Source organism: Lutjanus erythropterus, chromosome 2 (genome assembly GCF_056507025.1).
Source record: "Lutjanus erythropterus isolate fLutEry1 chromosome 2, fLutEry1.hap2, whole genome shotgun sequence".
NCBI classification, from domain to species: domain Eukaryota; kingdom Metazoa; phylum Chordata; class Actinopteri; order Lutjaniformes; family Lutjanidae; genus Lutjanus; species Lutjanus erythropterus.
This window is the reverse complement of record NC_139318.1, coordinates 20,460,092-20,485,815: the sequence shown is the minus strand read 5'-3', so window position 1 is coordinate 20,485,815 and position 25,724 is coordinate 20,460,092. Positions and strand designations below refer to the sequence as shown.

Genomic DNA, 25,724 nt, shown 5'->3' with positions numbered 1-25,724 from the left:
CTCACTCGGCTCTTTTCCCCCTATCCCTCACTTGCACTGGCTCTCTTTCCTCCCCATCGCTCCTCATGTCCTAGCACTGTGTCTCTCCTCATTCCTATCACCGTCTCCCTCCCTCCACCTCTCCTCTTTGGACCTTCCACTGTTTTTGTCATCCCCATTTCCAACCTCTTGTCTGCATTTCCCTTCAGCTCCGGCTGGTCCATTCTTTATTGGTCCTTTTTTTTCTTCCTTTACTTCTTTCCTCACTTTTTCATCCTCTCCTTGATTGCTTTATCTCACACTGCTCTGCAGCCGCAGTCTCCCTGTGACAGAGTGCTGCTGACACAATGCCAACTCAGCAGCCGCATGCTCTCACAGACACAGCGTGCACGTACAATATATGCACCGCATACACACATGCACAAAAACTCCTCAGGGTGAACTCAGCAGAAGGTGTGTGTGCGTACTCGAGCCAGATTAAACACATATCCACGCTGCCAGGGCAAATTGGCTTGGCCCAAACTCTCTGTGTCCCTGTGCTGTGCAGGTGGCAGAAGTGAGGTCACCAGAGTCTGAACAGCACTCAGCAGTACAGTACGGACATGACATCAGGTATGTGACGCACTATATTGACTGATATTGCGTTTGTCATTTGATTCATGATTAGTGGGAATGATCATTGTTGCACCACAGTTTTCCTTTTGACTAGTAAAATCATGATCATATGACTTTTTTGTGTCTGTGCCAAACAAACATGTTTTCTTACAACTGGAGAACAGCATTTGTAAGCGAGTGTATCTCTGTAGCACTACACTACTTCATTATAACACTGTTTTGTCACACATTGTTTATTTATCAAAATATTGCAGCAGTTGTGATTGGGCATACTGAGATTTCAGTAATATTTTGATTAATCATGCAGCCCTGTGATTTTTTTTTTTTTTTTTGCTTTAAATGGTTTTAAATTGTTTTAAAATGGCACTCAGTCAATGCACATACACTATCAATGAAAAATGCTACTTTCAATGTCCCTTTCACATCTGTACAACCCCTGGAGCAAACACATGGTGCTTAAATGTGACCTTTACACACATTCCTATTGTGATTCTAGATTTCATCAGGGCACCACTGTGAATCCTACAATTCAATCTCTCGCTTGCTCTTTGAGCCGAGGCTGCAAATCACAGAGTGAGTGACTCTGGGAGGCAAAGCTGGAAGGACAAGATAATGGGCTTTCCATGGAAGCTTTTTTTGGTTTTGTCTGTGGAGTGTAATGCTTGGAAATGTCCTTCCCTGTCATACTGAATCACTCACAAAGGCACATGGACTCTTTTTTTGTGTGTGTACAAACACACACAGCCACCAGTATGGAAGAATTTAGCACCCGGCTTCTTGTGCCCTTCATAAAATAAAAAATAAAAAAAGACACAGGCCGGAAAGTGAAACTACACAGCCTGTTCTGCATCATCTAAAAAGGGAACATGATCACACGTAATATGAAAGAGTGCCAGTGCCAAATAATACTCGTCTCCACAAAAACACTCTCATGATAAATGAATACATGATTTTAGAGCCACAATTAATCTATCAAAAGAAAATTGTTACCAACTATTTTGAAAAGCCAAATAAATGTGTCCAGCATCATAAATGTGATGATTTGCTGATTTCCATTGTGGTTTAGGACAGTAAACAGCCTTTGGGTTTTGGACCTTTGATTGGATGAAAGAAGCAATTTAAAGACGTTATTTGGGGATCTGGGAAATTGTGATAATCATTTTACTTTTTTTTTGACAACTTATAGGCTAAATAATTGATCGTTTAATCACGAAGAATATTGGCAGATTGATCAATAACGACAACAATCTTAAGGTGCAGCCCAACATGATTCATAAGAGTACAACTTACTTTGACACTTGAGTGCCTGTGCGGTGATCTGACGGCTACAGGCGTCACACCAGTCCTGCGTAACGGCCTTGGCCTCGAACCTGTGTCCTTCGCCCCTCTCGGCCCTCACCCGGGGGTCCCCCCACTGGGGAAAGATGGACCAGGCCTCCCTGCGGTGAGGCTCGGTGCGGGCCAGCCTGACCACTCCAGTCCTGCCCTGTGTGAGCCGCTCCAGAGGGAGACCTTGCGCTGTCCCGGAGGAAGAGATGCTCTGGTGTCTGCTGTCTCCGCTCCAGGTGTCTCGTCTCCGGTGCGGCGCGTCTCGGTGCCGGTTTGACATGACATTAACGTCCGACCTCTTGACCGAAGTTCCCCTGCGACCACCTGTGTTACGGTTCGGGTCACAGTCCACGTTGCTGTTGCAGTCACTGGTGATGTGCCCGGCTCCAGCGCGTCTGTCCCGGTCCGGGCTACGTGGCGCGGCCGGAGCTCCGCATCCTCCGGCGGGCATCATCCCGCCTCCTCTCCCGGCTGCTTCTCCCGGAGACAAGGGATGAGCTCCGGACTCCCCTTCAGCGGTGACCGAGCCGGACGCCCCGCTGCTCCCGGAGCCTCTCCTGGACATCTTCTTCTCCCAGGACGTCTTCCTCGGCAGGAGGGTTTTCTTCCTGCCGGTGGCCAGTTTGAAGAACAGCAGCTGCGGCTCCGAGTCCAGCCTGTGCGGACCCGGGTGTTGCTGCCCCACCACACTCGCAGACGCCATTATCCTGTTCCCCCGTAATGTGTGTGTGTTCGTCTGTTTGGAGTGTGTACTAGTGCGTGTTTTCACTCCGTGCCCTGAATGTAAACTCAACTCACGCCCGCGACGAGCTTGTAGTAGTGACGCAGGAGGTCTGACGGCTTTAAATGCCGGGCGCGCGCCCCCTTTAAAGTGGCAGGAGCGCGCACTAATCCCTGCTTCATACTGTAGGTTTGATTTGGCATTATTGAATTATCGAGCACCAATTCACTGGATAAAACACTTAACTTTACGATGAGTCATTTTAATTTCTTAGCTGTTTTTTTTCTATTGCTACCAGGCATTTAGTCTAAATGTAGTCATAGTAATAATATTCTGAAACCACTTGTACTAAAAGTAGACTACAGAAAGTAGACTGGCATGAAAACCAGAAACCACAATCACAGATGAAGAGTCTGTGGAGAGCTACCAGAGACTCGATTAAGACGTTCATGGAACATAATAATGATGAACATTTAGGTTTCTTACTTAAATTGTCTAGTGGTTCTCAACCAGGGGGTCATGAGATCATTTCAGATGGTTGTGGGAAGTAAAATAAAATATTGTGGCAAGCAGCACAGAATGAAAGACAGAAAGTAGCTCTCAGTGATGGCAGCCCGTTAAGGACATTCAACGCTCAAACGCATGCAAAATACAGCTGCTGAAAGAAATGCAACTGTCACCCCATCAAATAGAAGCCTTAACAAACAGTCCAGCACCAGGAATGGTGGGGAATGAGGGTCTGATTTTGGACTGGAGGGTGGGTTTTAGATTAAATTCTCTGAACCAATGATACAATTCACCTTAGGATTGACTCTTTGAGTGTGTTTGTAAGTCATGCACGTGAGTTCTGATTGGACACACACACAAAAAAAAAACTCTTCATTTTAACTTTTTTGTGCCACAGTGCTACATGGCACAACTACTGTGGAGCAATGGCTCTTCAGAAAAAGTATTACAGTTCAGGACTCAGGCCAACAGGAGACTGGACAGGAAATGGAGATTGTGTTTCAAGGTGGGTCACCTGAAAGTCTGACAGCAGGACTATTAACTGAGAAACACAAGGCACTGGTATTTCCAACAGTGCAGACAGCTCCCACCAAGCTTCAGAAATATCACCCTGACTTTCTGCTAAATTGATTATTTGTGGGGGTCAAAAGGGTCTACAGTAGTGGTCTACACTTGGTCAAGAGTTTTTAAGAATCTGGTATGGCAAAACATCAGAGCACTGTCTTTGACAATGGAAAGTCATTCATTGTATGTAATCAACTATTCATTACCTTTTGGTATAAAGAAGCCTGAGCAGAAATGTCGTGTCTCTGTTAAATCTACACGACGATTAAAGGGCCTCACATCCATGAGCAGACACACAGTTCCTTGAGTGCAGTAATTCAGTTGGTGGACGGAAGAAGGAAAATAGCTCCTACATGAAACTGCTCACAACTAAGTCTGTGGATTAACTTGAGCTAATGGGTCATGATTTCTAGAAAGACAGGGGTTTTTTGGTGCCTGGAGCTCCACAAGTGCCATCTACTTCCTTTATAGCAGAGAAAAGGCAGACATCTCTATGCCTGACATGTCTCTATTCAAACTTAAACAATCTAGATGAACAAATCGAAAAATATGCATTTTTGATTTTGGGGTGAACTGTCCCATTTACTGATGATTTCAATAACAAAACAAAACAAAACATCTAATGAAACTGACTGTGGGTATAAAACATGACTGGCACACAAAGATTTGAGTGGGCCTACAGTATGTACTGAATAAGTAATTAAGAATAAAGTCTCGCTGGTAAAAACACATTATCACTGTTGTCTGTGTAGGCTAAGAATAGGAAAGTTATCAAATTTTCCACTTTGCAACAGCACGTCATATGAGCAGCACAAAACCACAGTGGCGGTTGGTCTCGCCCCCCTAACAGAGCAGAGAAAGCCCCCGAGGACACCCACACCACTTGCATACGACACAGGCCGAGTGAAAAACTTTCAATTTCATTCTCAGTACTTTGCAGTGTCACAACAGCTCGCTTGTTTTCTGTTTTTGTTTGAGACCTTTAATCTTCCCAGCCCAGTTACTCTTTCCCACACCGTACCTCCTTCCAAAACAATTTGAGCACTGACTGAATGTGGGTTTACTGTTGTCTCTCAGTCATTTGTGACCTGAGAGAACATGGTGACTCATCCTCACGGAGGTGATGCCACAGTAAGCTTACAAGAGAGGACATGAAATAGTTTTTACTTCGACTTTTCAGCCTGTATGACTTCATCAACTGAGATCATATCGTTTCTTGAGGCAACACTGAACCAGAAAAAACAAAACAAAAATAGTTTAGTAAAAGCATATTTTATAAATTTCTCTAACCTCATGCATCATGTGTGACCCTTTTATAAACAAATAAAAACACCCTGGGAGTTCCCCAGCATGTGAACCACACCGGCTAATGTCATTTTATCGTGTTAATTTGCTGTAAGGTCAGTGGACTGTGTTGGCTTTATGTAGTTCTGTTAAAAAGGAGATGCAGTGGTGAGTGCTGAGTTTCCCTGATTTTGTTACTTCTCTTTTATAGGAAAAACAACAACAAAATACAGAGAAATAACATCACTCAAGTTAAACATCAACAAAGACAGAGAAACAAATGTGACATCAAAACTACAGTCCTGTGTGATGGGAGAGGCTGACAATCAATGACATGATCAATCATTATTCATTCATTTAAGTGACAATGATACATTTGAGGTCAGCCTAGAAATGATGTCACACAAATGATAAAACAGGAAAAAAAAGACACCAGATGACTCAAGCGCTTCCTTCAACAAACACACACACACACACACACACACACACACACACACACACACACACACACACACACACACAAGACATGCAGGCAGATATATACAGTCAGTGTGGTTAAATTAATCATTTCAAGGGATACTTTGGATTATTTGAAGTGGGTTTGTATGACTTACTTACTGATAGACTATAACCTACAGTAGAAGCCAGTTGACACGCCCCCTGTTAGGAGAAGCAGAGAAGAATACCAGCACAGAAGCTAAGCCATGAACTGCTGTGGAAAGGGTCAGCAACAAAAGGTATTTTAGCCACATTAAAAAAAAAAATCAATATTAGTTTAAGTGTCAGGCAGCCTTTTCGGATGGGAAACTGCAGATACATAAGCCAAATATTGCTCTCTCTCATTCAATCAGGCGCCACTGATAAAATCTGTGAATTTACCTCAGAACATGACGAATATGAACAACCCCTTTAAAACACCAAAGTCACACAACAACAGATCAAGGCAGTGGCAAACCAACAACTCCTGTGTTCTGTTAAGTAAAATGATTGATTTCGCCTCTGGAGCTGGTTGGTTTGAAGAGTAATATTTAGATTACATAATCAGAAAAGGCTGTCTGATGGCAAAGTAAAGCTGTGAAAATAGTATAAATATAGTGTACACTTAAACAGACATTAATTTTTTTTTTAGATGGAGCTTTTATAAGCGGCTAAAATACATTTTATTGCTGACCCTGTCAACAGCAGTTCATTGCTTAGCTTCCTTGCTGGTACTCCTCTCTGCTTCTCCAAACTAGGGGCGTGTCGACCGCCATCTTCTACAGGCAATGACATTGACTACAGACAAGTACCTCATACTCACACACTCACAAACACACTTCAAATAATCAAAATCATCCCTTTAAGGTTCTCCAGATTTCACAGACCTTCTTTTGTGGGTCAAAGAAGAAATGCGGCCAACGAAAAACACTCTAGCAGCTGATCTGGCATTCTTTGTGCTTTATCCTGATAGTCCATCCCTGTGCAGCCTATTAGAAAAACAATAACACTAAAGGCATTAATGAGGTTTATATTGAACTGCTATACTCAGTCACCAACCACACACACACAAACAAACACACACACATATACACACACCGAGTAAAAGTCCATCATTGGCGTTTCCTCCTCCTTCGTTCAATGCATCTCATCTCTACTTTGAGATTCACATTTTATTGATTGTCTTTGGCTGTTTCCTCTTCCAGGAGTGAGAGCTGCAGCTGGTCTTTGAAAGAAGATCCAGTACACTGGTCATAGGGGAAGGTTGTCCTCAGAGAGGGTTTACTGAAGGTGCATTTGTGAGTTAAGAGGCAAAGACACTGCCCCTCTGTCACAGCGTAGAGGGTCTGGCCAAGCTCGGCTCCAGAGCTGCTGCTGAGTTCACTGCCCCCAGACTACAGGACAAAACAAATACAAAAAATTGACATTATACTCTTTTGGTGTAGCATGTGGTTGCAAGTTTTGACAGAGATGTACATACAGGAAGTTGGTTGCGCAACTGACCTCTCAATAATGGTGTTGTTGCACTGTAGCTCCCTAACCAAAATCTCCATTTCCTCCTTCAGACGATGCATCCTAGAACAAACAGAAACTGTCTCTATCTTGTACGCACACACACATGCATGCGTGCATGTGAACACACACACAGACACACACACACATACAAAGACACAAACCTGGAGACCATCTGGTCCTTGTCCGTGGGTGTGATCTCAGGCTGTTGTCCTGCTCTCTTGGACTGCAGACTAAAAAGCATTCTGTCCAGAGCCTGAGGAGGACAGATGAGACGTTACATCATCACATCACTAAGATACTACATGAGTGACATCACTAACATGACCACTGAAATAATAATACACCCAAATCCAAGAAAAAAGCATATCTAGAATATTTATTTACTTTGTAAATACTGTTATATCACAATCTATGATCTGTAAGGACATGTTATAGCCATCCCTGGTAAAAAAAAAAAAAATAATTATGGAGTCGGGGTAAGGGGGTAATATTCTGAGAAAAAACTCAGTAATAAAGTCACCAAATTTATGAGAAAAAAACTTGGATATTCTCTGAGAATAAAGTGGTACCTTTATGGGAAAAAGTCACAAATTTAAAAGAAAAACAACTGGATAATCTCTAGTAAATTCCTAAGAAAAATGTCACACATTTATGAGAAAAAAAAACAGGAACAATTGCGGGGGTTTTTTGTGCATCAGGAACTACAACGAAATGGACAGATGCAAGGATACTCACACTCATCACTTTTTCCAAGATTTAAGTCATTTATTTATGAGAAAAATGATATTCAGACTTTTCTTGGAATATTCCCCTGTTCCCAGGCTCCGCATTTATTTTTTTAAATCTACAATGGCCCTATTACGCTGTTGTACTGATCTGAGCTGCAGAAACAGTGAAATGTTGACCTTATTTTGGCTCTGCTCACTCATCTCCAGGTCTGCCAATAAACCTGTGGAGAAAGAGTTGAAGTCCTGCAGCCGGGTCTGCATCTCTAGTAAGACACTGCAAATACAGCAGAAGACAAAAAGACAGTAGTTAGACAAAACTACCATCTTTACATTGTGCCAGTGGCCTCCTTGTTTCCAAAACAGGACAAAATAGCAATGCAAAAAAAATTATATTGGTTCAATTTGAGGACTGAAGTCCACAATGGCCAATTTTAAACTAGCAAAAAATGCAATGACAGACAATACAGATTATTTATTCAACAATTATGCAGTTTTGAATTTTTAAAAGCTTAAAACAATATTTGAACCTTAGCTAAACCCTAACCATTTTATTTAACATACCTACTGTGGTTCATATGTTTGACTGTGTCTGGGAAGCCTTGTTTCAATTTATATGCAAACAGGCTTTTGACTGATTAGCACTGTATCAATAAACAAGGCAGCAGAAATGTAGGTTACTAGTTAGATCTGAAATAAGGACAGCCATTAATTCAAAACAGCTAAATAATACTTCAGCTAATTAAGCGTCAACTAAAACAATTATGTAAAATCAAAATTCAAAATCTTAATTTACATATAAAAACTGATTGCTTTGTCTGAATACAACTGAACTGAAATCGAAGTGTGATCAAACTTCTAATCTGAATATCACTACATAAGTGTGAAGTGAGGATTAACAATGCAGACTACTAACTTAATCTGTTTAAGGGGGACTGCTGAATAGCAATGTCCTACTGCCCTTTGTTAATCTTCTTCGTATAAGCTTTCATCATCTGTGTGAATGGCTGACAAACCAAACAAACATTTCTCTTGTTGTGTGTCGTAGTGTTTGAGATAACACAGCTGAGAGAATCTGGTCAAAACTCTACATTGTGTTTAATGTTTAAAAATGCAAACTGACCCGCTCCATGTCCTTGTTGAGGCCAAAACCTCTTTGTATTTCTGCACACAGTCCTCTCTGTAGAGAGATTTCACTCTCTTAATGTGGGCCGACAGGTGGATTCTGGGAAGGGAGAGTGACAAGCAGATTACAGGAGAGCTCAGAGTAAAACCCTTCACAGACAGGTGAGCAGGACTGTGAGCAGCAGCTGTGTGCGCACATACTCACTTCTCAAATTTGTGGATTTGCTCATCATTATACGCCAACTCTGTGGTGAAAACATGAAAAGGAGTGGTCAGTTCTACCACGAACAAAAAAAGTAGTAAACACGCTGGATATGTCACCAGATAAACATACATACTGCCAGTAAGTCTGTCTTTACGATAATGCTGATGGATTGCCGTTATCTTCTGCAGCAGCATCTCCATCCTCTGACAGCTGTTTGGGAGACAAACAATGAGTTCAAACACCACAAAGCCACAAGGTCACCCTGGGGCTTTGAATCCCTGAGTACCTCTTGTCATTAGCCAGTGTCTCCGCTAGCTTGGCCTGTTCTATCTGCAGATGGTCCAGTCGGTTCTGAAACTCTTGGATGCCAGCAGTGTATATTGGCAGGTGTTCGTGGACCTGTAGAGACAGCAGCCACACACTCTGATACCTGAATCAACAAATCACAAGTCTGCCACAGGATTAATGGTCCACTGTCCATTATCCTGGATTAGTGATCAGGTAATTCATCCTGATAACTAAACATCTGCAGGGTTGATACCTGCCAATAGTTGGACAGCCAAACAGGGACTAAACGAGTGCAACATCTTCGCTGCATGCCATTCCTTTTGTTTGGAAGCCCTCAAAGGCGAGTAAGAAAAAAAACTATTCTGGTGATCCATTTACCATAATGTAACCTGTGTTTTGAATATATGGAGAAATTTAAAGTCACCAGGAGGAAGTGAATGGTTTTTGTCCTGTTTAGAACGTGGTGCATTTTAGCCTCTTGTGGCTGAAATGAATATTACAACACACACTAAGAAAAATGATCCTGAGAAAAGAGTTTTTTCTGTTTTCACAGATGAAAGAAAAAATAAGTAACTAAGACAGATTATCCTGGCAAAAACTTTTTTCATCTGCTCTTCAGTCAAAAACACAGGAGAGAAAACAGTTAATATCAGACTTAAAGCACGGATCAGCAGATTTTTTGTCATACTTGCCTCATGACTTCTGCACTTTTGTGATCACTCTTTTTATTATCTGTCATTCTCCACTCATGAATAGAGTAACAATAATAATAATAATAATAATAATAATATGGAAAAGCTCCTGTTCCCAACATTTCCATCAGCTACAGCAGTCAGGCTTCTGTGATGCTTCTTCCTGTTGTCACTCACCAGCTGCAGCTTCTGACTGTTATCAACTGAACCCTGGTTTCCCAAGGTGTAATGTGCTCTAAAAAAAAAAGAAGATACAACAGAAAAAGGAGGAGAAAGGGAAAAAAGAGGAAGAGGTTGGAGGTTACATTATGACAATATCGACAATGGAAGAAATGTGTTTAGTCTACATTTGTTAACAATATATATCTCTCAGAATCCACTATATTCAGACAGTGAACAACATACATCATCCAAACCTACATCACACCCACAGTGGCAAAGTCAACCTCAAAAAGCAAGTACAGCTCTATTTACTCTACTGTTATGTATTAGAGTTGGGCAGTATGGCTTAAAATTTATATCATGTATGATCTGAAGCACAGATGGTAGTATATATATCAATATAAATGCTTCTGAAGGGGTAAAGCACTGGTATGACAAATGTGTGGCAGTTGTTACTGTACTCTGAACTGTATTACTAGATCTAGATCAGGTATTTTAAGAATATTTAATACACGAAATCGGAAAGTAGAAAAAAATACATACTCATCTATAGTATACATAAGTATTACCACACCTTGTAACTACTGTTGTCAGTAATCATCATTTTGTTGTCTGACTTTTTGAACCTAATTCACACCCATATAATGTCAGTATAATAGCTGTAACTGCTCCCGTTACACATTCACACATGTAGCAAAGTGAGCAGAGAGGCTGCAGTAGAGACGATGAAATAAACAAAGTGAAGATAACTCAAAGAAGAAAAAATATTTTAATATTTTTATCTGCTCCATCCATGGCCTCTCATCCACTGCCGCTGTTTTTCACACACGTGCAGCACATTAGCTTGACTGTTTCCAAACAGAGCAGCATGGGCCGACACATTTTCCAGACGATTAGCTGTTACTGATGTCTGATGACACCAAATCTTGGATAAACTTTTTTCCTAGTAAAATGAGGTCTCCTCCGTCAGCATGGCACAGTCAAAATGAACGCCACAGGTTCATACCAGTGTGCTTTCTACTTTCTTTGCCTCCTATATATCATTATGTGTGTCATACAAACACATATCCGTGTAATGCAACACTCCAGGTATGATTCATTTCATTTAGCTTAAAAAGTGTTTAGATAAACTCACACTGTGTGAATCCTGTGTTCTACACTGAGGCAAGACTGCAGTCTGACAGTGATCATCCCAATACTGTGCATCGCTTCTCCACACTCCTTCCGCAACCTCATCCTGAGGAACAATAAAAGTGTGAGAGAGGAGAAGAAATGAAGGGGGAATCAGTTTGACAAGTGTCATTAACTTGAGTCACACATCTCTCAGTCAATGAAACAAATAATCTTTATTTCAACATGTCTGTGGGTGTCTCACATGTAGCTGTAGTATCCTTGCAGTAGCAGCTCTCGGTGTGTGTGCAGCAACTTAACAATCCTCAGATACTGGTGGACCACTCCCAATATTACCTACAGAGAAGAGGGGGAGTTAAAAGGAGGAAACACATAATGAGTTGGAGGCTTATGATACAAAAATTTAAAATAAAAAATAAACACAGGCATGGATGAGATCGAAAATCAGGGGAGCAGCAGTACCTTGGAGAAGTTGTAGTCTGCCATTACATCAAACCTGGATGGGATGACTGGAGTGTCCGCTACAGAGGAGAGAATAAACACATATCCCAAAAATATGGAAACAGTTTTTTAACCAGCCTTCATTACACACTTGTATATTTTTGGCATTCAAATAAATATTACTCAACAAAATGTGAATGAACCAGCTGATTCACAACAATATTTATGTGTTGTCTGTGTGATGCTGGAATCCACTTTATATTGAAACTCTTTCATATCTCCCAAGGGGAACAGCAAAGAATAAAGATGAGGAGAACCTAAGACTTCACAGAAACATATCAAAGGTGTGCGTGTCTTTGATTGTCTCACGTTCTCTGACGGGGAGGCTGGTATTCGCTTCAGGCGTGTAGCTGAGCAGAATGAGTGGTCGCGCGGGTGAGGTACTCGGGAGGTTGACCACCTTCATGCTGCCCTCCAGAGGGAGGTCGTGACCGAGGTAGAGCAGATGTTGCATCTGTACTCCTATACCAGTCTGAGACGCCACCTCCTCAAAGAACACCGACACCCTGAGAGGAGCGAGGGGATAGAGAGTTAGACACCTTTTTAAATGTCAGGTCTGATTACATTTTAAGATCAGGGTCGGTGCCCTTTTACTGGGGCCACCATGATCCAAGATATAGTGCAGTCAGAAAAAGTGATCAACACAGTAACCATCGGTAACTGTTGGTACAAAAAAGCAGAAACTAACCAACACGCCATGATATAGCTCACATTACATCATGTGTCTCCAAATTGCAGATGTAACACACACACATACACACACACACAGTTCTTCCACACTCAGAGGCCTGCAGGGACTCAGGCAACAGAGAGGGAAAGCCTAATACAAGCAATTGTGGATTACAGATATAATCTAGAGCTCAGTACAGACTCTACTGTTCTGGACTTATTGCCATTATCACATTAAAAGCATTAAGATCATTATTCTACAAGATTCTCCAATCACTTCATATTTTGGGCTTGTTTACGGAAAACTGAGTGACTCATCTCAAAAACCACTGAAACATTTGACCAAAATAACCACATCCCACCTTGCTCATTTGCATGGATCTACCTACTCTTGTGTCAGGCCCTGAAGTAAACAAGAACACCAGATGAAAAGGCAATGCACTTTTAAAGGTCAGGTCATGCGCGTCATCACAGAAATGGATCTGTGATGTTTTTTGCAACTTCAGTGATAAAAAGCTCAGCCGGCTTTGTGGAGCAGCGTCAGTCTCTTGCCTGTCTGTGGCACAGCCTTCACTGCTGACTGGCTATTACTCGTGATCTATACTGTATAGTGTATGATTATAAAGGTAGAATATATGAATATACTGTATGGTATCATTAATATTGTTTAGGGTTGTCATGTTATCATTATTATTTTTAACATTAGTGTGGTGGAGACTACAGAAAGAGACATAGCTAAATCGGAGCCAAGTATATTTTTAAATTAATTGAAGCCTAAGCCTCCAGTCTGTGACTCAAAACCCTGATACAACCCAAATTGCAAGATGTGTGATCCGCTGCACCCATTATAGCACTGTATTATGACAAAAACATTATTTTCAAACTGAAATTGGGGCAGATTTAAGTTACATTCAGTAGTCTGAAACTCTAGTTTGGAGCAAATACTACACAGGTTGTGTCATCTTCATCATCTGTCCAACATGTTTAACTGACTCTTGAAGTCTGTCAAACCTACAGTCAAAATTGGCGATTTTTACTTCTAGTCTGTTATGTTTTAAACAGGCAATGACGTCGGTGATGATAGGCCTCTGCAGACATACGTGTTGTAGTGGTGTATGTAGATGCAATGTGCCATGGCCTGCTGCAGAGAGAAGAGGTGAACTGGCTGACGCTGCAGTATGTCTGTGGTGGCCGTGAAGAACTGGTCAAAACCCCAACACCTCTCCTGGTCAGCCTCCAGTATACCTGCAAGTACTGGGACCAGCTGCGCGGTCAAACCCCTGCAGACAGAGAGAGACAACAGGAGAGAATATACAGTAGACAGAGAAAATTGCTATTGATCAGCATGTTCAAATGCTCTTTATTTGGTGACATACTGTGAGAGCTGGCAGCTGTGAGGTAGCTGGTAGCTCCACTCTATGGGTCCATCTGCCACCCGCTGTATTCCAGCTATTGCCCCCATAGGTTTCTCTGTAGTTATTTTAAACCTACAAAACAAGACATACAGGCTGTCAGGCTGATGGATGGATTTTCATGTTATGCCTGGTCCCCCAGGAATCCTGAAGAAACAACATGCAGCAACATATCTAACACAGAGAAAAATATCATCCACTGAAAGCATGGTGGTAATCTTTCCAATACTGGAGATTAAGACCTAAGTCAATGCCATAATTTCAGGTAAAACAAAAAAGGAACACAAATTGAAACTGGCAGCTCTGGTTGAAGCGGAGGAATATTAAAGTGAATGTTGCTATCAGAAATTTTTTCACACCTGTTGAATCAACTTACATAGTGGGCTTGTTCCTGCGGGGTCCTCCATACGGTGTGAAGGGAAGACTCCCAGTGGCAGCGTGGTAAAATGTCACCCCAATACTCCACAGGTCTACACTTACTCCATAGGATTTCTGATGTGGCTTACGCAGCACAGCACGTTCATACATGTCTGGGTGCTGCACACACACACACACACACACACACACACACAAAAAAAACACAAGTAAGTCTGCAGAGGTAGCTACACAGTCTTTGTACCATCATATGTCAAGAGCTGTACAAGACGGTCTTTTAATCTTGAGTATTATCCAGGCATTAAGGGAAAGTGGCGTTTTGCCCAAATATGTATTCTTTCCCCTGGAGTGTTTTTCTTTTTATCAGGGAACATCATGTTAAAATGACTTGGCGTTTATAGGTCACACATATAAACTGATGTGATATTTAGTACTGTATAATCTTGTTGCTAGACATATAAATTATTTTGATGCAAACAGGCTGCACAATTAATTGCAATCCAAACGAAACCGCAAGATGGCCAAATTGCAGGACCAGAATCAAACTGTACTTTTTTAAAAAGGGAAAAATGTGTGAGAAAACAGCTCTATGATGAAGTACTGTAGTGCTGCACAGATATCCTGGCCTACAAATCCTGTTCTTCAGATGAAAGAAAACCTGTTTGTTCAGTTCAGACCCCAACAAATGTCACATCATAATTTTAATTGTTTTGTTTTTTCAATAAAAATGAATCATTCCCAATACGGCTGTTTTACCACATTGTGCAGCCATAGTTGCAGATATACTTTACAATCACTGTGAATCACATAAAATATTGCTTGATTGTGCAGCATTTTCATGTTCACTCATTTAAAAACCTTATAACTAATATATTCATAAGTTTGTCCACTAGAGGGCTACCCATGCTTAATAATACCAGTTTCTTTGAGGTATTCAGCTCTGGGCTCCACTGGGGCTGTTCACAGGGCCATTTCAACATGGTCAGATTGTCTTTAATACAAAACTGAATCAAGCTGGAGTGGATTCACATTTAGCGGTTGGGTTTGTAGCAAACACATTATCACATGCAACACATAGAAATTCAGACCAGAGTTTAAAAGGTGAACAATTCCCATGGGGAAATGGGTGTTTTTAAGCATTAAAGGTAATATGATTTGGTGGAGAAAAAAGAAAAGAAAACTTTAACAGAACAACTAGAGTATAAAAAGAAGCAACTTTTGTCAAGAACAAGTTACTCTAACAGTGAAAGGCAGTGGTTTTTCTACCAAGCTTTGAGAGCTTTCCCTGGAGGAAAACTGAACTGATAGAGAAGGTTATCAAATGTACAATAATCTTGTAACTTTCCCTCAACAGAGCACAATGAGCATATTTTTTTATTGATGCAATTTTATTTCATTATTTTTTATGTCTTCACTTTATTTATCCAGGATATTAGGTGGGCAAGGATGCACTTTCTCATCAATGTCTCCCTCCACTGAGGTAGTAAAAAGATTTCTGTGTAGACTGCCTGCAGGCAGACCTGTTGTAAAGATGATATAAAAGAACTCTGTCAACAAATGACCATAACACAACTACTGATATATTGAAATGACTGGAGTTTTTAAGGGCATCTTTTTTGTTGTTCATTACGTTCACAAAGTGGATTATATTCTAAGACCTTTTTCTTGTTTAGTTTGCAGGACAGATCAAAACCTACTCGACAAAATTCAATGAAATCAGGGGAAGGCAATAGGAGGGTTTTTTTTGGCATCACTAAGCAAAAAAGGTGGGGATTGGGGGTGTTAACTTAGTCATGTCCAATTTCTTTTTGCGTGTTATTACAGTTGGGTGGAACAGGCCAATAATATGGTAGCCCACTCCCAAAGAAATCAGGTCCTCTGCTGTTTTTTGCCCCTCCCTGTTGAAGCAGGGTGTTGCTGAGGCAGCCAAAAAGGATGTCTGGAGCATCCTCTCATCCCTCTGTTAGATGGTGTCTCAGCTGCCTCTGAGGCCTGGGGCGCCCTGGCCGGGGCTGCAAAGTGCTGGAGGGGCATTTCTGAAAAGAAGTCATGGTGAGAGGGACCGGGGTCTTGGCGAGGTTGACGCTGTGGAGAAGCATTTGGTTTCACAGGGCAAATGACTCCTTCTGCTGCCGTTCAAACTTGTGGATTTGGTAGGAGGGGCTTCGCAGAGTAATTTGAGGCAATAGCGAGAGAGGCAGAAGGTTTTGCACTGAGGATGTTCAATCTATCTTACTGAAGCTTTAAGGGGACAGTTCACCCCAAAATCAAAAATACATATTTTTACCCTGGTCTGTAGTGCTGATTATACATCTAAATTTTCTGGGTGTAAGTTGCAGAATTTTGGAGCCATCGGCTGTAAAGATGTCTGCCTTCTCTTTAATATAATGGGACTAAATGGTACTTGGATTGTGATGCTCAAAGTGCTAAAAAATACATTTGAAAAATTCAAAACCAATGTCTCTTTCCAAAAATCATGAGTCGGTACTTAAGATAATCAAAAGACCTTGTTGTGATTAGTGTCATGTAGGAACTACTTTCTTTATATTGATTCTAACGTAGCTCTGCTTTTAATCAATCTTTTAGTTTATTCTGTACAAATAATGTATAATTGGAAGAGCCACATATTCCAAAAAATTAACTGCAGATTCCAAGATATCTATAAGTTTATTTGTGGGACTTTTATCTTACCAGATACTCTTCAGTTCCATAGATAGACAAAAACTTCTCATCATCTTCCAGCTCTCTTGCTGCTCCAAAGTCAGTCAGCTTATAAACAGACTTGCCGTCTTCTCCAACCTGTCGCATGATATTGCCTGGCTTAATGTCTCGGTGTACCACTCCATTTTCCCGCAGGTGGTTCATCCCCTGCACTGAGGAGAAGAAAAGTGAGGAAGACTTCAGTTTAGGTATATCTAATTAACGGGATATACCAAGATATATTACACACCCACCTACACACTGCAAAACTGTGAGGAACTCTGTCTCAGGCAAGCCAAAGGCATTTTCTGGCTCCTCAAGCAGGCTGAGCAGACTTCCTCCTGAACAATACTCCATCACCAAGACCTTCTGTTTAGAAGGCAGCTGGACATAGAAACATTTGGAGATGAGCTACACTTCCTTCACTGTAACTTTAAACTGTAAACATTATGAAAATATTAGAAAAACTCAACAATTTCATGATAGATATTGAGCGCTGCTCACTGAAAACTGCTCATTTACCTTTAAACCATTGTCTAACAGAATAAGACCAGGTGTACAAATACTCTCATATTTCATGTTTCAAATGAATTTGGAATAAACCTGCAGCCCTGTTTTACACTGTAATAATCATCTCATCCCAACACATGACTGTATTTTCTCTTGTCCTTATTTCTGTATTTCCTCCCCTTACAGTCACCTTACCTCTTCAACGGTGTAAAGCCTAACAATATTGCTGTGGTTGAGTTTCCTCAGCATCTCAAACTCTCTCATCTGGACCTCATGTGGGCGGTTGTAGCTCACAGCATTAAAAACCTTGACAGCAACTAGCTCACCAGACTTCTGCAAACACACACACACACATGTACATCAGCATAACACATCACTGCGTCATGCAGGAACATCAAAATCCGCCCACAGCAGCACTGAAAACCACAGCCTTTTCTTATCACACATCCTGGTGGCCCTTTTGTATAAAAAAAAAGGCTAAAACATGTGAGGTGATGTCAGCGGTGATGTGAATGAGCTGCTCAGTGGAAAAGAAGTTGACAGTGTGGCTTGTTACCTTGTGGCGTGCCTTGTAGACACTGGCAGTAGCCCCTTGACCGAGGACATCTTGTAAAGACCAGAGGTAGTTTACTGTACTGGCTGTCAGCCCCGACATGCTGAAAGTGAAAAGACAGACAGAATGATTAGACAGAGATGTAGAAAATTATTAACAGACACCGAGGAGAGATACAAGCCCTCTTTGTCTGTTCTCCAGGAGGTAAAGATATTTCAAATGAATCATGAAATACAGAACAAAGTAGCAAATTAGTCAGTTACTCAATACAAATTACCTGGCGATTTTTGTAATCAGCGATATAATTAATCCATTGGATTATTTAAAAAGTGATTTAATCTGAATGCTTTTGGATTATATCAAAATCAAATATTAAAAATAATGCACCTTATATTAAATGTATGTGGATGTAGCCACAAAATTGAGTTCCACAGACATTCTTTTTTCTTTTTAAACACTTCAAAACATTTTTAATGTGAACAGAGTGCATTTATCTTGTTGTCTGTCTTGTTTACAGTTAAATAACTGTTACAGTGAAGCAGCTGTCTAGGACACCCCGTGTGTCAGACACAATTTATATGAGTGAATATAGCATTGGTTATCATGAAAAAAAGTTTCATAATTTTTAAACTGACATATTTTAAAGATGTAATAAAAATGTAATCAAGAAATTGCTGACAATGTAACTTTAATCTAATTACACATTGTTCAAGTGTAATCTGGGTTTATTATATTCAATTCAAGCTTTATTACAGGCTCAGGATACTTATTTTTGTAATCTGATAATCTATTATTGCCCAATCCTGACTACACTACTATCACTACTCTGAGTTTGTTCCTACCTTGATGGGAACCCCAGATCTCGCGAGAGTTATCGTTTAAACCCTAACCATTGTGTTTTCCTATCAAAAAAAAAGTATTTTCGTCCAAAGACTACTGTACCACCGGCACTGTCACATAATAAAACGTATTTGTACAACATGTTGCACAATAAAGACACAACGCTTACGAATCTCGCGAGAGTCAAAACTAGGGTTCCCATGTAGACACGACCATATCGGTCTATAACAATGCCCATACAGTACAATATAACTCTTAGTTATATACCGACTGAATTCGTTCGTTATAGAGATATTAACAGTTCATCTACATAGCCAACTATACACAATATGCTCTGGTGATATCATTTAGCGTTAGCTTAACATCTAGCATCTAACTAATTAATTAATTAATTAACTAACTAGTTAATTTAGGTTAACTGACAGCTCATTGACTGTGCACTTTAATGTCAACAATCAATAAGTAATCCTGTAAGCATCTAAACTACTTAGTAAACAGCTCATCAGTTTTGTAAGCTATTTATCAGGTTCATTTAACGCAGTGAAATGTTAGCTGTAAGTTAATGTTAGCTTACCTGTTCCAGTTAGCCGTGCTTTGATCTAGCTAGCTAAATGGTCTGTCCCTGTCCTGAAGACTCGGCGGTTGATCCCGGGAAATAAACGTCAGTGTCGTCAGTAACGGTTCAGACTGCTCCGGGGCTTTACGGTAAATCCAGTTGGACTGAAAACAAAAGCCGCCTACGTGTGAAACTTCTTCGGTAAGTTCGCGAGAAACAGAAACCGCTGCATACCTGTGTAATGGCTGCTGTTTGAACACAGGTAGGACGCAGCAGGGAGGAGGACCACCTGATGAGGATTTCTCCTTCCGTGTGTGTCTGGATCAGCGGGTCCACCTCAGCAGCTGGAGCAGCTGGAGCAGCTGGAGCGAGGCATCGTGCTCTCTGTTGTAGGAAGTGTGGGTTTCACACGGGGCGGACTCTGGTCTGTAAACTGGATGATACGGAAATACATTAAAGTGCAAACTTGACAGTTTTTTTCCTGCCTGAACTTCCGACTATGATGTGTAAAAATACACTGAGGGGCATACCAAACCACACTGTGGCATTATTTTTTTCTTAGTTTTGACTTTACACCAGTTTCAGCCTAGAAAATAAGAGATCTGAGCTGCAACAACAGCATACTGTGTTCCTGAAGGTCCCCAGGTTAAATAAAGGGAAACTACAACTGAATTTCCTCCCTGCTATTCTCAGGTATTTGGACGGACAGTCAGCACATCAACAAACATAGCAACATCATAAATTTGATGACTTTGGACTCAACCTGACAAAATAAAAAAAAGACTTGCATTTCGACTTGGACTTAAACACCAGTGACTTGTGACTTTAGCCTTTTAACAATATCCATCGAGTCCAAAGATTAAAAAGTAATGATCTTGAAAAATTGTGCCACAAATCAATTAATTTCCCTTTATATGCTGAATCAACTAACATTAATTCTAAAGTTAATTCCTCTGATCCACTTTGAACCAATCCAACAGCATCCAATTAAGCTGAAGGAGAAAATCCTGAATTAACATTACATGACTGACTGATATTACATTACCTAAAATAATAATATTCTTGTGCTAAAATTGTGCAATGATTTACAAAAAGTAAATTGAAGTATGCAAAACGTGTGGGTTGAAAATTCCAGATGGACATGCAACAACCTCCAACATTGTTTGGAATTTAAATTGCTCAAAAAAACAGTCTGCTCTGTTGTTAAAATGGCATTAATAAAGTACATTATGACCTCTTCATGAATCAAAACTCAAAAGTTAGGACTTGCCTGTCTAGACTTGGGACTAATGTGCAAAGATTTGAGACTTGTGACTTGAAAAAGAATGACTTGGTCTCATCTCTGGTAGTTTCCCCAAGATGCATTGGAGAGCATCAGGCCCTGAACTTCCTATCTAGAGTTCACCCACAGTGAGAGAGTCATACTTTTTGTTTTTAGAAATTTAATCCAGATGAGGTTTAACCCTCATAAATGTGCAGATGTGATTGTTCCAATGTCCCTGTAAAGTCACCATGAGTGCTGTCATTATGTCCTCTCAGTTGTTCCATTCATTATTACAGAGCAGTTCCAGGATTTCACTTTGGATCACTACAGTCTGTCTCTCCGCTGTTCAGCACGAGAGGCAAATCCACAAATCTGACCTGTAAAATATAATTGGATGAGTGATTTGATTAGTTATTAAATTGTATTTCTCCTCTACTGTCAAGTTTACTACATTTTCCATTTCCCCTTGTTAAGTCTTTGTTGCAGCAATGCACCAGTCCAAGTATTTCTCTCTTGATACCCATTTCAGTACCTCATCTCAAGGTATCTGCTGAGTGCCATTATGACACCGATGCCCTCTTTTTCCCAAAAGGTTTTAATAGATACAGATTTAAAATCTGCACACATCTGTTTGCAACTCATTGGAATCTTGACTCACTGCAGGTTTATTTCAGTCAGCCAATTTCTTATGAATCACAAGTGAGATAATTTCTCTTAATTACAGTGACTGAAATAATAATGTAGATTAACGTAATTTAATGTTCATGTGGTTTACTTTTTGACCAACTTTTCCGTGTTCACTCTCCAGTCTCATACTGCAGAGACTGTGCAGTATGTGTCTCTGAGTGTCACTTCTTTGTTGCTGAACACATTGCTTTGCATGTAGCTGGGTTCAGTTAAATGATTTTACACGTGAAGTTCAGTTTATCAGACAACCTCATTGTCTATGTATTTATATCTTTTATCTCACAAGTAATATACAAATTGTAAACATTTTCTGCATACATTACAAACTGGAGGTGTGGAGTTTTGAATAAGTGAGCACTTTTGAGGGTGTGGTGGAAAATCTGAAAATGAAAACAGGCACGAAGACCAAGATTGTCTTTGTGGTGTTTTAATAGAGCTTTGCAAAGGATCAGTACACAGTCACACAGAGTCTAAAAGGAACTGATAATGAGTCAAGAATGTAAATCTGTCTTATAGGGTTAGGAGACAAAGGAGGTTGGATCAGGATGGACCTGAAGTGCTTATCAGGAGAGTCAGGATGTGATTGTGTTATCAGAAGTTGTTCTTCCAAAGGGAGAACAGCTCTGTGTTCAAGGACAAGTAACCAGTTAGTGCCTGACAGAACATGAGAAATAACTAAGAGGAACAACTGTGACCAGTTCAGCATATAATTTTCCCACTACAAGGGTCTAATGAAAGATGCTATTGAGTTGCATTATGTGAAAGATAGGATCCAATCCCAGTGTCCTCCACTGAAGTGTTGTACTCTCAGGCTGTAGCTGACTTCACTCTGTAGTGCTTCAGTTAGAGGTTGCAAAGGCTTGAAATAGTATAAAGAGGAATGGGACAGAACTTAGTGACATACTGTATCAGTGACATCTTTAAAACATTTATCAAAATGTATATTTCAGAAAAGCATTTTATTAATTGTAGCACATTTTATTGCCAGAATGTCTTATCTGTTTCATTAGTGACATTTATCTTAATTAATTGATGTTTTACTTTATTTTGTGTCAGTATTATTTTAATTCCCTGAATTATTTGCCTCAGTCCTGAGATATTTTAATTCTAGCCAACCATTTAAAAACACTTAAATAATCAATTTACTGTTTTTTGTCAAAATAGCATCATACACTTACATGTAAACTTAGTGTTCTTGTAGTTGTTCCTGTTTGTTTACTGTTTCCTTTAAGAATTATAAGGGTTTCCCCGTGTTTAATGTAACAACACTATGAACTCTAGGTAATTCCCTCAGCCAACATCTGCAGAAATGCAGACTCAGAAAATGTGCGTAGAGGGCTCAAAGAGTCTGGTTTTGTGTAATGATTTGATAGTGGGACAAGCCCGAGAGCTTGTGGGCTTACTGGGAACTCACCTCAAAGTCTGTGACAGGGACATGGTCATGAGTCAGTTTTGTTTTTGTTTTTTGTTTTTTTTAACCTGCCTCCTCTGAGCCTAACTGGAGTATCAGTCACATTTCCAGTGGACCAGATAAACATTTTAGTCAATGAACCCCCTAAATTTGTGCTTCATGAGTCTCCGTGCTGTGTTTTCTTGGTTATGCATCATGCTTCAATTACTGTACGCACTTTGAATAGAGAGGTTTCAACACAGTCTATCTTTTTTAATCAATATTTTTACATGGTTGATTTTCTGAAAGGACATGTATAATATTTTCTCTGTAATAAACATCAACAACTTCAAGAATCTTTATAGCAAGCAATGTTTATTAAAAAACAGATCTACTACAAGAACTACACATAGAATTATATAAGGCCTATTTGATTAAACTACTATTGCTATTACTGTACAATATTGTACCAAAAAAGAGTGTACCTCTGTAATGTACAACATTGTATATACAAAGTACATCTGAACACAGGATTCTCCAGTAATACAGAGACAACTATAAATAGATTTGACATTACAGTCTTTTTTTTAGTTCTGCTGTTTTCAAATGGACACAAAAATGCATATTTAACAATATTCAATTCCGACAAATCATCCCCACACAGTTAGTCCACACGCAAGCCAAGTTGTTCAAGTGCACGATGATTGATTTGAGATCGAAGAAGAGTGTCCCAGCCCCCTTTAACAGCACAGCCGGGACAAAACACACCAACCAACCACATGCATGTCTGTATGTGTGAGTGTGTGTGCGCTTTGATGGGGCGAGTTCATGTCTCGCCACAAACATACACACAGTCACACTCCCTCCAGTTGTCACGATGAGGTAAGAGCAACACAAATACACCAGGTAATACACAAACAGTATACAGAGATTAAAACAACCCCTTAACAATTAGAATTCATTACCTGATAGAGAGCATACAGGAATGCAGTATGTGCTGTATTTCTGGGAGAAGGGTTGAGGAGAAGGGGAATATGAGGCAACCTATTTAAAACTTGTTCAATACCTTTTCAAGATGGTGAAATACCACAAGAAAAGCTTTATTCTGTTTATCCTGACTGGCATGTGTCAACTTTTGATGTCAGTGTTTGTAAAAATGATTCCCATATTCCTTAATTCATCATCAGATCGAATTTTGGAAAGGTTAATTTTTGCAAATATCAAAAAAAGAGAATTTCTTTCTAACAGTTGAGTGAGCCTGTTTCCTGTACTATGCTGTGTGCTAGACTCATGAAAAGAAAACCACATTTTGATGATGGTTAAAAGGTTTTGCTGGGAGACCTGTAAAAGCCACATACATAGAAGTTAGATGATGTTAACAAAATGCTATTTAACTAGCTCATTAAGCTACATCAGTTGTGAGCCATTAAGTTACATCTAATAGCTATTGTTAGCAAAACAATGGAAAACATGCTGGCTAATGTTTGGATAACATTGGCTATCAGATGTAACTAGCTAGCTAATGCTTGATGTAAATTAGCTAGCGAGTTACCTTGCTATCAGATCACCAGACAACAGATGGGAAGAATTGTTCGCCTGGCACATGCACCAAATGCTTCCAGGTTTATTTTCATGGTTTGTGGCCCATTGAATATGCACAGTAGTATTTATCCCACATAGACTCTCTTCTATGATGATGTCACAGCTATAGTAAAGTTTTTCAAATGTAAAATATCCATGGATCAAGAATTCATAACAGAAAGAGTAATACTTGAGCTTTGTTTGCAGTATAAGATGTCCTATCAACAGTTTATCTCTTTCATAATGTTGACTTATGGTGAAAATACTGCAATACAGGCCACTGGGAAAAAAAACTAGCTGGCAAATGCTTTGCTAATATTAGCGACCAGATGTAACAATCTAGCTAATGTTTGATGTAGATTAACTATCTAGTTAGCTAGCGTTTTACTAACGATTGATGTAAATTATCTTGCATTTAGCAAACATTAGCCAACTTAAGACGTGACTATGTGTCACTTTTACAGCTTCATATTTTAACCATCTTTATAATGTGGTTTTCTCTTCAACACATAGATGAACCTAGAACTTTGCACACCTCAGTACAGGAAAGTGGAAAGGAGAAAGTTGACCAAAGTTCTGTTTGGCACCAAACTTGCTCAACTGTGGGTGGGACTTACGAAGGGTCTATTTGGGTTTTCTCATCTGCTTAAAGCTGGCCTGCCTCTGATGTTGCTACAGCAGCAACTGTAGACAAGACATTCTCTGTATCCCTGCAGGCTTTTTTTTTTATCTGGCCATATGTACACAGTGCATATTTGTTCAGCGCAAAGGCTGCTGGTACTCGAGAACGAGGGAGAAGTGTGTTTTTTCTAGACACTTGCTCTCAGGTGGCGTCCCTTTATGACAGGTGGGGGCGAGGGTGAGGTGAGGTGCATACATACTCTACATCCACGCATGCTCACACAGGCACGCACACACATGCACACACCCAAACAGCTACACAGTTCCACATTTTACCATTACAGATTCTGAGCATTAACAAACAACTGGAAAAAAAAAAATAATAATAAAAAGCAAACTTTGCTGAACAACGCATTGGATGAGGTGGTTGGTTGTGCTTCCATCTAAACACACTCCGGAGGATCCTCAGCTCCATGCTTCCAGTTATCATCATGATTATTACACATACATACACACCATTAGAATAATAAAACCCTTTTTTTTTACTGTTAAGTCTTAAGTATATAGTTAGAGGAGCAAGCTGTGACTTTAGTTTGAAGTTGTCCTGTAGCTGGTACTGCAGATATATAAACTGATGCGATCAGCCAGCTCACCACTGTGGCTGCTGTCTATGGCCCCAGCATGCAAGGAAAACCTGAAAGGCGTTTAGCTGCCACAAAACACCACCACACACACACATCATCTGG

The 25,724-nt window shown here is 40.2% G+C and overlaps 2 protein-coding genes across 5 annotated transcripts in view; both read right to left on the bottom strand.

The window, feature by feature from the left end:
* The window catches only part of rassf5 (Ras association domain family member 5), a 38,931-nt gene extending 36,211 nt beyond the window's left edge, over positions 1-2,720 (bottom strand). For both annotated transcript variants that reach the window (XM_084731326.1, XM_084731335.1), the window contains exon 1: positions 1,885-2,720. In XM_084731326.1, coding sequence (XP_084587452.1) covers positions 1,885-2,626 — 742 coding nt within the window. In that variant the 5' untranslated portion in view covers positions 2,627-2,720. The remainder of the gene's footprint in view (positions 1-1,884) is intronic.
* Positions 2,721-5,534: 2,814 nt separating this feature from the next.
* ikbke (inhibitor of nuclear factor kappa B kinase subunit epsilon) lies at positions 5,535-19,843 on the bottom strand. 3 transcript variants are annotated; one of them, XM_084731321.1, is made up of 21 exons: positions 19,454-19,843; positions 18,043-18,142; positions 17,682-17,819; positions 17,231-17,360; positions 16,968-17,149; positions 14,278-14,438; positions 13,866-13,976; positions 13,590-13,769; positions 12,130-12,326; positions 11,782-11,840; positions 11,564-11,655; positions 11,324-11,425; positions 10,204-10,261; positions 9,333-9,445; positions 9,180-9,256; positions 9,047-9,086; positions 8,840-8,941; positions 7,897-7,993; positions 7,153-7,244; positions 6,980-7,051; positions 5,535-6,870 (listed from the first exon to the last, which is right to left on the bottom strand). In XM_084731321.1, exons 2-21 carry the CDS (start codon positions 18,139-18,141, stop codon positions 6,807-6,809), a joined length of 2,166 nt encoding a protein of 721 aa, XP_084587447.1. In that variant the 5' UTR covers position 18,142; positions 19,454-19,843; the 3' UTR covers positions 5,535-6,806. The 3 variants fall into 3 exon arrangements, with proteins under 3 accessions (XP_084587447.1, XP_084587448.1, XP_084587449.1); XM_084731322.1 differs by having other exon boundaries at positions 19,670-19,843; XM_084731323.1 differs by lacking the exons at positions 17,682-17,819; positions 18,043-18,142; positions 19,454-19,843 and having other exon boundaries at positions 16,968-17,144; positions 17,231-17,339.
* Between the last annotated feature and the right edge of the window lie 5,881 nt (positions 19,844-25,724).